Below are 13,348 nucleotides of genomic sequence, written 5' to 3'. Positions count from 1 at the left end.
ACATCATAAATATCATACATCACTGTATTCATGCATCTATTATGCACTTAAAGACTTTTATTTTGCCTTGTTGAGAGACTTTGAATGAGATCAATTGCCTTAAAAAAAATAATAATTTCCAGTTTTAGCTTTTTTAAAATCATATTTACATTTTCAGATAACAAAACACATTTTAATATCAGATAAATAGAACCTGAGTAAATATAAAAAACAAATTTTAAATAATAATGTTATTTATTAGGGGAAATACTCTAAATCTAAACCAATCATGTCCTGTATGAAAAAGTGTTTTACCCCCTAAATCTAATAAATCTAACAACTGTAATCAATCAATCTTTACTGATAACTGATAACAACGCGTCTTTCTCATCTCTGAGGAGGAATTTAGTTCCACTCTTCTTTACAGAATTACAGTTTTAATTCAGACACACTGGAGGAAGGTTCACCAGTGTTCCATGTTTTTTTTCTTCATTAGTGAATAATAGTGAATCACTGTGGTTCTCTGGAGTCTCAAAGCTTTAGAAATGATTTTATAATCTTTTCCAGACTGATAGATGATCAATAACTTTGTTTTTTCTCATCTGTTGTTGAGTTTCTTCAGATGATTTTGAGATCTTTTATCTGCTTCATGTCAGACAGATTCTATTTAAAGATCTCCTTCCACTAAAATCCTCTTGTTCTTGTTCTTTGTAAAAAACAGCCAACAAAACCCCGGGGTGGATTTTTAGTTTCTGGACCTGGACTCTACCCACCTCTGTGTGTATCTATAGGTTTAAATAGGATCTCCGGTGGATTTGGTGTTTTACAGAGACTCTAAGACTAGGTCAGTGGCTGAACTGCACTTAGCATATCGTTATTACACATGTTATAAAGTAACATATAACATTGTAAAGACTGTTATTAGTGTAAAAATATCTTTATTTATCGTTTCTCTTCGCCCACTCCTCCAGCGGACTAAAGCAGTGTTATACCGGATCACCGGAGCATGGAATGAGATTTTTAAAGTGATTTCTTCATTCTACAGGTCTGGCAGTCTGTGTGAATAGTAGTGAAATTGGTTAATTATTGATTTTGTTAGCGATATAAATACTGTACACTTGAGACAGACAGTAAGTGAAGGAGAACTCTTTTTTAAAAGTTTTTTAAAAGCACAGCAGTAACGTTTCCACAGCCGACGTTCGCTCGACTTTCATCTACAACTTCTAGTTTGACTCCTGGAAGTCAGACCGGCGTCGATAATTAAGCATAATTTAGTGCTGAACAAACACAGAGCTGCTATTTCAGTCCGTCTGAAACAGAAGGTAGAGGTGAAAGATCTGCACAACATCAGCGAGGACTATTTCCAGAGCCCATTCTTCTCTTTTTATTTATTTATTTCAGAAACACAACCCTTCATCAGATCTCACACATTCCTTTCTTCATCCTTCTGCTGCTGAAACCATAACGCTGCAGATCATCTCCAAAAACCCCTGAGATAAACTCTCATCTCCTCTAACTCTACACACAACGTATAAAACTCTTTAATCTTAATGAGATTCACTCTCAGCTCTGCATCAGTTACACTCGGCCTTAAAACTTAAAAATCAGCATGTTATATTTTCTCTTCTAAAACTAAAAAAACATTTGGACATTTCTCACATTTAAAAAACTAAAATGTGCTTTACTTAGATTTATATATCTTAATAAAGATAAAAAGGCACTTAAAATAAAATAAAATGATGTGTAATTGTAAACCAGAATGCTTGAGTTGTTCAGTTAAAAGTTGCTCCTAGTCTTTAATGTCCTGGGGAGGTCCTGATGAGTGCCAGTTCCATCTTTATAATTTTTTGATGGTCCTTGCAGCGACTGTGTTTGAGGATACTTTCAAACTTCTGTTCTTTATTTAGTTCTTTAGTAGTTGTTGTTTCTCATAATCTGGATTCGAACATTACTCAAATCTTCACTATTCACTGTATACCTGTAACTCTACCTCTTCACTACTTTACTTTAACTGATGCTCTCAAACACTTTATTAAGAGACAAGAAATTCAAGTAATTAACTCTTGATGAGTAAAAATAAGCTAATTGTAGCTACCCCTTAATAAGTAAAAACTGCTAATTGCACCTAACTAAATCTGATAAATGAAAATAGCTAGATCTAGCTACATATCTCTACTTAGTTAAATTAGCTAATTATAACTAACTCTGCTTATTGAAAATAGCTAATAATAGTTTCCATAGTTTGAATAATTCTAGTTTTAATCTATTATGCAGGACATTTTTAAACTAATAATAAAACACTGTATTGAAGTTGTGTTTTTGACTGTAGGAATATCTCAGATATAAAGAGCAGCTCCTGTATTAAAGCTGTATAAAGATATATAAGTGATGTAAGTGATATTAGAGAGAGCATGCATCTTCATTTCCTGTGTCAGATACTTTATGGATATCTATATAAAGTCAGAGTTTAGAAAAATTGAGTTTAGAAGGTCAGTGATGGAGCTGCATTAGTTTCAGCAGCTGCAGAACCCGGAGCTCTTTATCATACAATACATTCCTTTATTATCGATCTCTGATTTCCTTAAAGCACATAGTTAGATACTTTATTCATGCCGAAGGAAATGTAGGCATATTTATTCTGTTAAAAACAGAAATGAAAGGAAGAGATAAAAGAGAAAAAAGCAAAACAGGAAGAGCAAAGGAAAGAAGAAAAACATGCAGAGAAATAAAGAAATTTAATGTATATTTACAGCTCTGGAAAAAAATAAGAGAGAACTTAAAAATGATGAGTTTCTTTGATTTTCCCAAATTAAAAACCTCTGGAATATAATCAAGAGGAAGATGGATGATCACAAACCATCAAACCACCAAACTGAACTGCTTGAATTTTTACACCAGGAGTAAAGCAGCATAAAGTTATCCAAAAGCAGTGTGTAAGACTGGTGGAGGAGGAGAACATGATGACAAAATACATGAAATAAAAACTGTGATTAAAAACCAGGATTATTCCACCAAATATTGATTATTTCTGAACTCTTAAAACTTTATGAATATGAACTTGTTTTCTTTGCATTATTTGAGGTCTGAAAGCTCTGCATCTTTTTTGTTATTTCAGTCATTTCTCATTTTCTGTAAATAAATGCTCTAAATGAGAATATTTTTATTTGGAATTTGGGAGAAATGTTGTCTGTAGTTTATAGAATAAAACAATAATTAGAAACCTCTATATCTCTACGTTTAGACATCTAGCAGCGCTACATATGTGTTACACGCTACTTCAGTCCATGATTAAAGTCAAAAAGAGAGAGCAGCTCTGAAAACAGAAAAGGAAAATAATGAGAAGTAGAAGAATAAGACAGGATGAGTGTAGATGAAGGGATGAGGGTATACGGAGTGAGAGAAGTTCTGTTAGCGGTGTGGAGTTTGGGTTTGGGTGATCTCCCGGCGCTGTGAGCTAACAGCCCAATCTCAGCGCTGTTCAGTTCCGTTAGCATCGCGCTCTGTATCCCAGCATGCTTTATGACAGCCAGGAAAAATGAGGTACTGGTCCGTGAACCGGTTCTGACCCGCGGTTCTGACTCACGCCGAGCGGCCGAGAGACGGGGAGTCAGCTCCAATCTGCCGGCCGGTACCGGCGCCGGGAAACCGGGAGACAGCCTCAATTAGAGCCGCCGCCGCTCACCGACTACCTCCAACACCCCAACCCCCCCCACCCCCCCACCTCCCCACCTCACTTCCCCTACCAAACGCCTGAACCAGCGCCGGCACCGTGGAGCGAGGGGGGGGGGGTGAGGAATGGAGGGAACGGGGGGTAATGGGGAATAATAATAATAATAATAAAAAAACTGTCAGCCAATATTAACCTCAACTCACACAGGAAATTAAATATACCTGCAGAATCTACCAGAACCATCAGATCCACAGAGAGAAAGACATTCCATCAGTTTTCATTCTTTTTAAAATGTCTAGTTTGTCTGTAGTACGATTAAATGCTATGTGAGCTGTTTTTTGTAATATAAAAAGTGCTCCGGTGATCCGGTATAACCCTGCTTTAGTCTGGCGGAGGAGTGGGCAGAGGGGAGAATCGATAGGATTTCAGCTCTTTCTCATAAATATATACGAGTATATTATTAGTAATTTTAGTTTCTGTTATTTAGGTTTCCACAAAAAAAATAAAGTTTTTATTTTAATTCATGATTTATCTCTGGGATGATATGATGAGAGGTGTGGCCTCTTTCTCTTCCCTGTGTTTTTGGTTTGTTCTCACTGAGGGACTCTTATTTTGAATATAAGCCCTGATTGGGGACAGGAAGAGGAAAGAGGTGCAGCAGCCATTTTCATGAAGGATGAATGTTGTGTAATTTTTGGGAGAATTACTGGTTTAGATTTAACTCTCTTAGTTTTGTTTCTTTAGTTTTTACTGATCTTTATCATTAAAGAGTGGATTATTCTCTAACCGGCAGAGATTCATCAATAATCAGAGATTCATCAATAATCTGAGATTCATCAATAATCAGAGATTCATCACTAATCTGAGATTCATCAATAATCTGAGATTCATCACTAATCTGGGATTCATCAATAATCTGGGATTCATCAATAATCTGGGATTCATCAATAATCTGGGATTCATCAATAATCTGAGATTCATCAATAATCTGGGATTCATCAATAATCTGGGATTCATCAATAATCTGGGATTCATCAATAATCTGAGTGAGTTTATAACATTTTATTTGAGTTTTTGCCTTGCTGGGCTCTCTGTTGATTGTTTGGGATATATTTATGATGGGATTGCTGTTGATTTTTGAGTATTTCTGGAATATTTTCTTTGCTCGGATTACTCTTCATTTATGGGTATTTTTGGATTAGTTTCTATGCTGGGATTGGTGTTTATTTTTGGGTATTCTGAACGGTTTCTTTGCTTTAATTGCTGATCATTTTTGAAGTGTTTCTTTTTGGATTAATTATTTAGTTCAGTTTGGCTGTTGCTTGTTACTGTTGCTGTGGGTAAACTCTGGACTTTAATAATTCTTCCATTTAAGACATTTTGCAACCAGTTGACACTATTACTCCTTTATTTTCGTTTGCTTTGTTTGTTTGTTTTTGTCTTGTTGATTTTTCAGTATTTTTGTGTGCTTATATTTTCTTTGCTGGATTTGCTGAAAAAAATCTGTACTTTAATTTCTCTTCCATTTAAAAACGTTTGCAACCAGTTGACACTATATTTAATATATTTTTAGCGATGCCTGTTTGTTGGTTTGTTTTTGCTTTATTGGGCCCCGGGGTTGGTCATTGAAAAAGAATTAAAAAGTGAAAGAAACAATGAATGAGTGAGAAAAATTAAGAGAGAAAGAAAAAGAAAGAAACAAACAAAGAATGAGAGAAAGAGAAACAGAATGAGAGACAGAGATGGGGAAAAACAGAATAAGAAAGAGAGTGGTGAGAGAGAGAGAGAGAGAGAGAGAGAGAGATTAAAGTGAAAGTTGAAGTTCAGGTTGGTGAGTCACTCAGAAACTCATTACTGCAGCAGCAGGTGACCCATTCACTAAATCCTATTCACCCCGCAGAACCCAGAACATCATTATTAACCCTTTACTGTCCACATTACTGCTACAGAGAAACACCATCTCAACAACATCCCTCCAACAACTCACTGACATCTCCCCAACACCTCCCCGACATCCCTCCAACATCCCTTTAACATCTCACAAACATCCCTCCAACATCTCCCCAACATCTCACCGACACCTCACCGACATCTCCCCGACATCCCTCCAACATCCCTTTAACATCTCACAAACATCCCTCCAACATCTCCCCAACATCTCACCGACACCTCACCGACATCTCCCCGACATCCCTCCAACATCTCCCCGACACCTTCCCAACACCTCCCCGACATCTCCCCAACACCTCCCCGACACCTTCCCAACACCTCCCCGACACCTTCCCAACACCTCCCCGACATCTCCCCGACACCTCCCCGACACCTTCCCAACACCTCACCGACACCTCCCCAACATCTCCCCAACACCTCCCCGACACCTCCCCAACATCCCTTTAACATCTCACAAACATCCCTCCAACATCTCCCCAACATCTCCCCAACATCTCCCCAACATCTCCCCGACATCCCTCCAACATCCCTTTAACATCTCACAAACATCCCTCCAACATCTCACCGACACCTCACCGACATCTCCCCAACACCTCCCCGACATCCCTCCAACATCCCTTTAACATCTAACAAACATCCCTCCAACATCTCCCCAACATCTCCCCAACATCTCCCCAACATCTCCCCAACACCTCCCCGACACCTCCCCAACATCTCCCCAACACCTCCCCGACACCTCCCCAACATCCCTTTAACATCTCACAAACATCCCTCCAACATCTCCCCAACATCTCCCCAACACCTCCCCAACACCTCCCCGACACCTTCCCAACACCTCCCCGACATCTCCCCGACACCTCCCCGACACCTTCCCAACACCTCACCGACACCTCCCCAACATCTCCCCGACACCTCCCCAACACCTCCCCAACACCTCCCCAACATCTCCCCAACACCTCCCCGACACCTCCCCAACATCCCTTTAACATCTCACAAACATCCCTCCAACATCTCCCCAACATCTCCCCAACATCTCCCCAACATCTCCCCGACATCCCTCCAACATCCCTTTAACATCTCACAAACATCCCTCCAACATCTCCCCAACATCTCCCCAACATCTCCCCAACATCTCCCCGACATCCCTCCAACATCCCTTTAACATCTCACAAACATCCCTCCAACATCTCACCGACACCTCACCGACATCTCCCCGACATCCCTCCAACATCTCCCCGACACCTTCCCAACACCTTCCCAACATCTCCCCGACACCTTCCCAACACCTCCCCGACATCTCCCCGACATCTCCCCGACACCTCCCCGACACCTTCCCAACACCTTCCCAACACCTCCCCAAAACCTCACCAAAACCTCACCGACACCTCCCCAACACCTCACTGACACCTCCCCAACATCTCCCTGACACCTCCCCAACACCTCCCCAACACCTTCCCAACACCTCACCGACACCTCCCCAACATCTCCCCGACACCTCCCCAACACCTTCCCAACACCTCCCCAACTCCTTCCCAACACCTCACCGACACCTTCCCAACACCTCCCCAACTCCTTCCCAACACCTCACCGACACCTCCCCAACACCTCCCCAACACCTTCCCTACATCTCCCCGACACCTCCCCAACACCTCCCCAACACCTTCCCAACATCTCACCGACACCTCGCCGACATCCCTCCAACATCTCACCGACACCTCCCCAACACCTCCCCAACACCTTCCCAACATCTCCCCAACACTCTCCCCAACACCTTCCCAACATCTCCCCAACACTCTCCCCAACACCGCCCCAACATCCCTAAAACACCTCTCCCACATCTCTCAACTTCTCTCCCACATCTCGATCATCTCCAAAATTTCTCCAACAATCACTTTGACATAGTGCTGAACAATATGGACAAAACTTACAGTATATAATGATATATTTACAAATGTTATTAAATTTGCTAAAATTCTGTTATGTATGAACATCACACACCTGCAGTTCTCTATGGTGTTCTGAGTAAACTGGGGAAATAATTTTCTTAGATTAATCTAGTTCAGATATGGACTATTCTGAATTGATAAAAAAAAACAAATCCATTTTCTTGATGCGAGCTACAACTGTTAAAATAACAATGATGCTAAGTGTAGCACCTGAACAGTTATAAGCTAACATATGGAAGCACTTTGGCTTCTACACTGATAAGAGACAACAACAGTCAGACGCTCCCAGAAGGACTACAAGACAGATTTTGAGCTCGCAATTTTCTCCTGAAAAGATGAGCACTGAGCTTCACCACTAGTATTTATCACTAGTGTTTTTTTGGATACTTAATGTAATCTTTATTAAGTTTAGAGTAGATTTGAGTGTTATTAAAAGTTATTTATTATATTAAAAGTTTATTATATTATGGTGAAGGCATTGTGATAATATCGTATCGTAATATCGTATACCCTTCAGTATCAGATGTATTGTAAAGCCCCGGGGTGCACAGCTACAGTACACTGACCTTTATTTAAATGTCTCGTCGCTTTGAGCCCAGATCATTATATCCAAACCCACAAAATATATAATCCCCCAAATCCTCCCTCTCTCTTTATACTCTCCCCATCACTCTATCTCTCCATCCATCCCCCCATCCCTCGCTCTGACTCCACCAGCTCCTGTTCCCCCCCGACTCGTCCCCGGTTAGTCACTGCCGCTAATTAGCTTAGCGCAGGCTAATGAACTCTTCCCTCAGCAGTCGGACTGAGGAGCGTCTGGGTGGCGGGAGGACCGGCGTAGAGGCTTAGCATTCGGCTCAGACACTCCGCCTCCCCCGAGACACTCGCCCAGTTCCTCTACACTTTAACCCTTTACACCCCGTTTTATGAGAAAATATCAAAATGCTATAAAAAACTGGATGGAAAAACACATAATTTTCACTTTGCAGCGAGAGAGTACTGAGACTACTGAAAAACAAGCAAAATAAAACAATAAAATAAATTAAAAAGCCTACATATGTTTATTTATGTGTTCATTGCAATCTTACACCCCACCAACACTCTATGGTGTTCTGGAAATGAGGTGTGTTCAGGTACATTTCTGGAGTTTTATCTTGTTTATCTTGGTAACAGAAAACACAGGAGATCCACTGACTGAATACAACCTAGACAGACGCCAACAGTCAGACGTTCCCAGAAGAGCTACAAGACAAATTCCGTACAGTGTTTGTGTGTGTATATATATATATATATTTATACTCTCAGACTCCGGCTGCTGATGGAGAAACAGCAGCATGACCCACTGTACTCTCTCTCTCAGACTCCGGCTGCTGAGGTGTCCTTACCTGCTCTTATCTCCTCACAGCTTTCTTTGATCTTCCGGTGGCAGACAGCAGCCAGCGCCACCAACAGGACCAGCAGACACACCGCCAACCCCACCGTCACCCACAGCGCCACCGGCGGGAACGAAGAACCCTGAGCTGCAGAAACAGAAACGGAGAGAACGTTCACGTTTATCATCATCATCATCATCATCATCATCATCATTACTCTGATCAGTACAGCATCGTGGCCATATGATTAATCAAACCCGTCCCTCTTTTTTACGCTTTATTAACACTCTCTTAATGTCCAGCATAGAAAGGAGTCAGTGTGTCTTTGCTATCATAACGATGTGTGTAATAAGTGGGGGTGTACGCTCGGCTCGGCACGGCGCCTGTGTTACCGAGATAGCGATGAGCGTCTGACTGTTGGCGTCTGTCTAGGTTGTATTCAGTCAGTGGAGCTCCTGTGTTTTCTGTTACCAAGATAAACAAGATAAAACTCCAGAAATGTACCTGAACACACCTCATTTCCAGAACACCACGCCCATCAGTGTAGATATATTCATCAGTGTATATATATATATGGTTGAAAAGTGTCTGGGGGCGGGGCTCTGAGTGTTAAACAGGAAGTGTTATTTGAGTGACAGGAAACAGACGAGCTCAAGAAACAGCCGAAAACAAACTGGTCAGCGAGACGCTTTCCACTTACTGCAGACTGAACCAGATTTCCCCTGAGTATCACCGACCCAGTGTGTGTTTCAGTTAGTGTGTACACTAACACAGGTGTGAGTGAGAGAGAGAGAGAATGAGAGAGAGAGAAAATAAGAGAGAGCGAGAAAGATGGAGAGAGAGAACTGGATGGATGGATGGATGGATGGATAGAGAGGGATAGATGGGTTGGGTAGAGAGGTAGATAGAGAAGTAGCTAGATAGAAATACAGAGATGGATGGATGGATGAATGGATGGATAGATAGATGGATAGAAGGATAGAGGGATGGACAGATAGAGGGATGGATGGATAAATGGATGCCCCAGTAAACAGCTATGATATAAATTGGCACTCTGTTCTGTGTAAATGCTGTAGTGTTGGATGCAGTCCTCCAGGTTAATTCTGGTTGAGAGTACGCTGCGTGCTATTGGCTGCCGCTTCTCACCAGTGTGTGGATGAGTGAATAAGTGCTGAGTTTGAGTGGTTGTGTGTAAAACGTGTAAATTTTAAAGTGTCCTTCAGTTTCTAGATATGCTATAAAAGTGTAAACTTCAGTCAGTTCATCACTGACCTTTTGCTTTACCTGTACCTGTAAGCTTTTACAGAATGTGCACAAATACAGACATAATTAAAACAGAAGATACAGGGGTTGGAGAATGAAAGTGAAACACCTGGTTTTAGAGCACAATAATTGATTGTGGTGATGGACAGTTCTGGTGGAAACAGGAGAGTTGAGGTGCACATTGAATTCTGCGTGATTTCATCAGCCGTGGTTTTATGTTTTTTGGATACAATCCGGGTTAGCACCCGAACATCCCTTTCAGACAGCTTCCTCTTACAGCGTCCACAGTTAATCCTGTTGGATGTGGTTGGTGCTTCTTGGTGGTATGCTGACATTACCCTGGATACCGTGGCTCTTGATGCATCACAAAGACTTGCTGTCTTGGTCACAGATGCTCCAGCAAGACGTGCACCAACAATTTGTCCTCTTTTGAACTCTGGTATGTCTCCCATAATGTTGTGTGCATTGTAATATTTAGAGCAGAACTGTGCTCTTACCCTGCTAATTGAACCTTCACACTCTGCTCTTACTGGTGCAATGTGCAATTAATGAAGATTGAACACCAGGCTGCTCCAATTTAGACATGAAACTTAAAATCCCACACTAAAATGACAGGTGTTTCAGTTTCATTCTCCAACCCCTGTAGATTTTAAATATAGAATATAAAATTTGTCAGTATTCAGTATTCCCGGTTTCCTGATCCGGTCCGGGTGAGTAATTACTGTATACTGAAGCTGTTCTGTTGAGATGCAGGTTCACCGGGTCGGCTGGTACCGGCTGGTTTGTGGCGTATACTGTATGTAATTTTAAACCGTGTTCCGTCAATCTCACCTCGTCCTGCATCAAACAGGACAGACTGATGGAGGCGGGTAATGGAAATCCTGCCCCCCGACTCTATTAATCTGCAGTTATACGCAGCAGTGCTGCTGTACGGGTTTCTCTGCCGTATCCCAGCTTTAGGTTGAGTCAACGTTATGTTTCCTTCTCTCTCGCTCTGATTCTGTAGCGCCGGGTTTAATCCGTGAGCAGAATCCGGTCCAGTAAAGCCTCGGTGCGTATGACAGATCTGTACCAGTACGCCGTGACCTCAGAACAGAACTTACTTCCCTTTAAAACTGTACGAAAAACAACGAAAGTCACAGATATAGAGCCGGAGACTGTGAAAAAATAATGAGCAGTAAAGAAAGAAACACTGCTGCACTTCTTATACAGGAAAAATAACCCTGAGATTATTAGAAGTGCCATAGAATGCAAATAATTAACGTATAGTGTGTACTCTAGTTATAGATGCGCTAAAGCGCCCGATCCAATAACATTGTTGAATTAAAAAAAAAAGTATACATCTCATTATGATTTGATTTTAATTGATGTGGGAGAGACTGGAGGAATCATAATTGACTGTTCCTCTGAGCTCTATTACTCACTTACAGTTGATGACAGGTTAGGGGAATATAATAGGTTAGATAGAGAATGTTTTAATGTTCTATATGATGTGTGTTTCACGCTTGTACGTTAATCTAATCCTGAACCATATGGCAAAAATTACTTATTGCGCCAACACCCCAGTTACTGAGTATAATATGGGAACGGGCCTGAGCCACTGGTTCCAACCCCCCTGTTGCCAAGTATAATATGGAAATCATCCTGAGCTACTTGTTCCAATTCCCCTGTGTCCGAGTACTGTATAGCATGGGAATTGACCTGAGCCATTGGTTCCAACACCCCGATTGCTGAGTATATTATGGGAATTAGCCTTAGTGGCTTGTACCAACACCCCAGTTACTAAGTTTAATATAAAAATTGACCTGATCCATATGTACCAACACCCTGGTTGCTGAGTATTATATGGAACTTGGCCTCGGCCACTGGTTCCAATAACCCGGTTGCCAGGTATAATATTGAAATCAGCTTGAGCTACTTGTTCCAATACTCCTGTTTCCGAGTACTTTATAACAAGGAAAATTGCCCTGAGCCACTGGTTCCAACACACCGGTTGCTGAGTATATTATGGGAATTGGCCTAAGTTGCTTGTACCAACACCCCGGTTGTTATTAGAGCACGAAGAAAAAGCAAGAGTAAGCAAAAGACTGAGAAAGAAAAGATAAAAAGAAACAACAGAATAAGCGAGAGAGATAGAGAGAGAAAGATACAAAAAAGAATGAGCACGAGGGAGAGAGCAAAAATAAGCAAAGGGCACAGAAAAAAGAAAAGAGAGAGAGAGAGAGGGAGACAGAGAGTGTAGTAGAGATAATGGAATAAATGGATGTGTGTGTTAGAAACAGTGGCCACACCATGCATCTCTAGGCCCCGCCCCCTTCCTCCTCCTCTCCTCCCTCTCTCCATCACTCCATCCCCTCCTCTCTCTGTATCTCTCTCTCTGTTTCTCTCTCTCTCTGTCTCTCTCTCTCTCTCTCTCTCTTTCTCTCTCTCTCTCTCTCTCTCTCTCTCTCTCTCTCTGTCTCTCTCTCTCTCTCTCTCTCTCTCTCTCTCTCTGTTTGTCTGAGGGCGGGTTGATAGAGACGGATGTTGTGGAGGGTGATGATTTCTGCGCCGGTGCCCTCGAGCTTCGCCGGATCATATTTCTCTCTTTCTCTTGTTTGATGATGTGATTTTGTTTCCCACTGCAATAGATTTGTCCCTAATGGCTCTATTTACCCATCATCCACCTTGGCTCTCCTCCTGCAGCCCCGACTCATCCCCCTCTCTTCCCCTCAGCCCAGCTCGGGATATACTATACTATACTATACTATACTGTCTTCCTTTCATTTCTTTTCGAGTTTTTTTCTTCTTTATTTCAGATTTTGATGCATCTAAGAACAGTTTTCTAAGGTAGCATTACCTTTTAGCCTAGCACCTGTTCAGCAGTGTTAATTTCATTAATGAAAAATCCTCATTGACTACCTATTTTTCATTTTGATTAATAAACTATGTCAAATAATAAAAACTAAACAAAAATGTCAGAGACTGAAGAATGGGGAAATTATTTGTAATAAATTATATTATTAAGCAATGATTGGAACACAGCCGCTCCACACAGTGTCCTTATAACCGGTGTTGTGCCAAATTCAGCGCCCCACCAGGTAAAGCGTCTCGAATGAGGTTTTGCATTATTTTTTACGAGTCTGCGTAGCTTAGAACAGAATCTCTAAGCTCTTTTTTTTTTCATT

General features: G+C 41.5%; 2 protein-coding genes across 2 annotated transcripts in view; both read right to left on the bottom strand.

The window, feature by feature from the left end:
• cd276 (CD276 molecule) overlaps nucleotides 1-13,348 on the bottom strand; it is a 95,622-nt gene that overhangs the window by 36,679 nt on the left and 45,595 nt on the right. The window contains exon 5 of the mRNA XM_049483447.1: nucleotides 8,931-9,065. Coding sequence (XP_049339404.1) covers nucleotides 8,931-9,065 — 135 coding nt within the window. The remainder of the gene's footprint in view (nucleotides 1-8,930; nucleotides 9,066-13,348) is intronic.
• The window catches only part of LOC125804556 (uncharacterized), a 444,972-nt gene that overhangs the window by 393,251 nt on the left and 38,373 nt on the right, over nucleotides 1-13,348 (bottom strand). The window lies entirely within an intron of this gene.

Source organism: Astyanax mexicanus, chromosome 9, assembly GCF_023375975.1.
Source record: "Astyanax mexicanus isolate ESR-SI-001 chromosome 9, AstMex3_surface, whole genome shotgun sequence".
NCBI lineage: Eukaryota > Metazoa > Chordata > Actinopteri > Characiformes > Acestrorhamphidae > Astyanax > Astyanax mexicanus.
The sequence above is the reverse complement of the archived record's forward strand: the minus strand, read 5'-3'. Positions and strand labels throughout refer to the sequence as shown.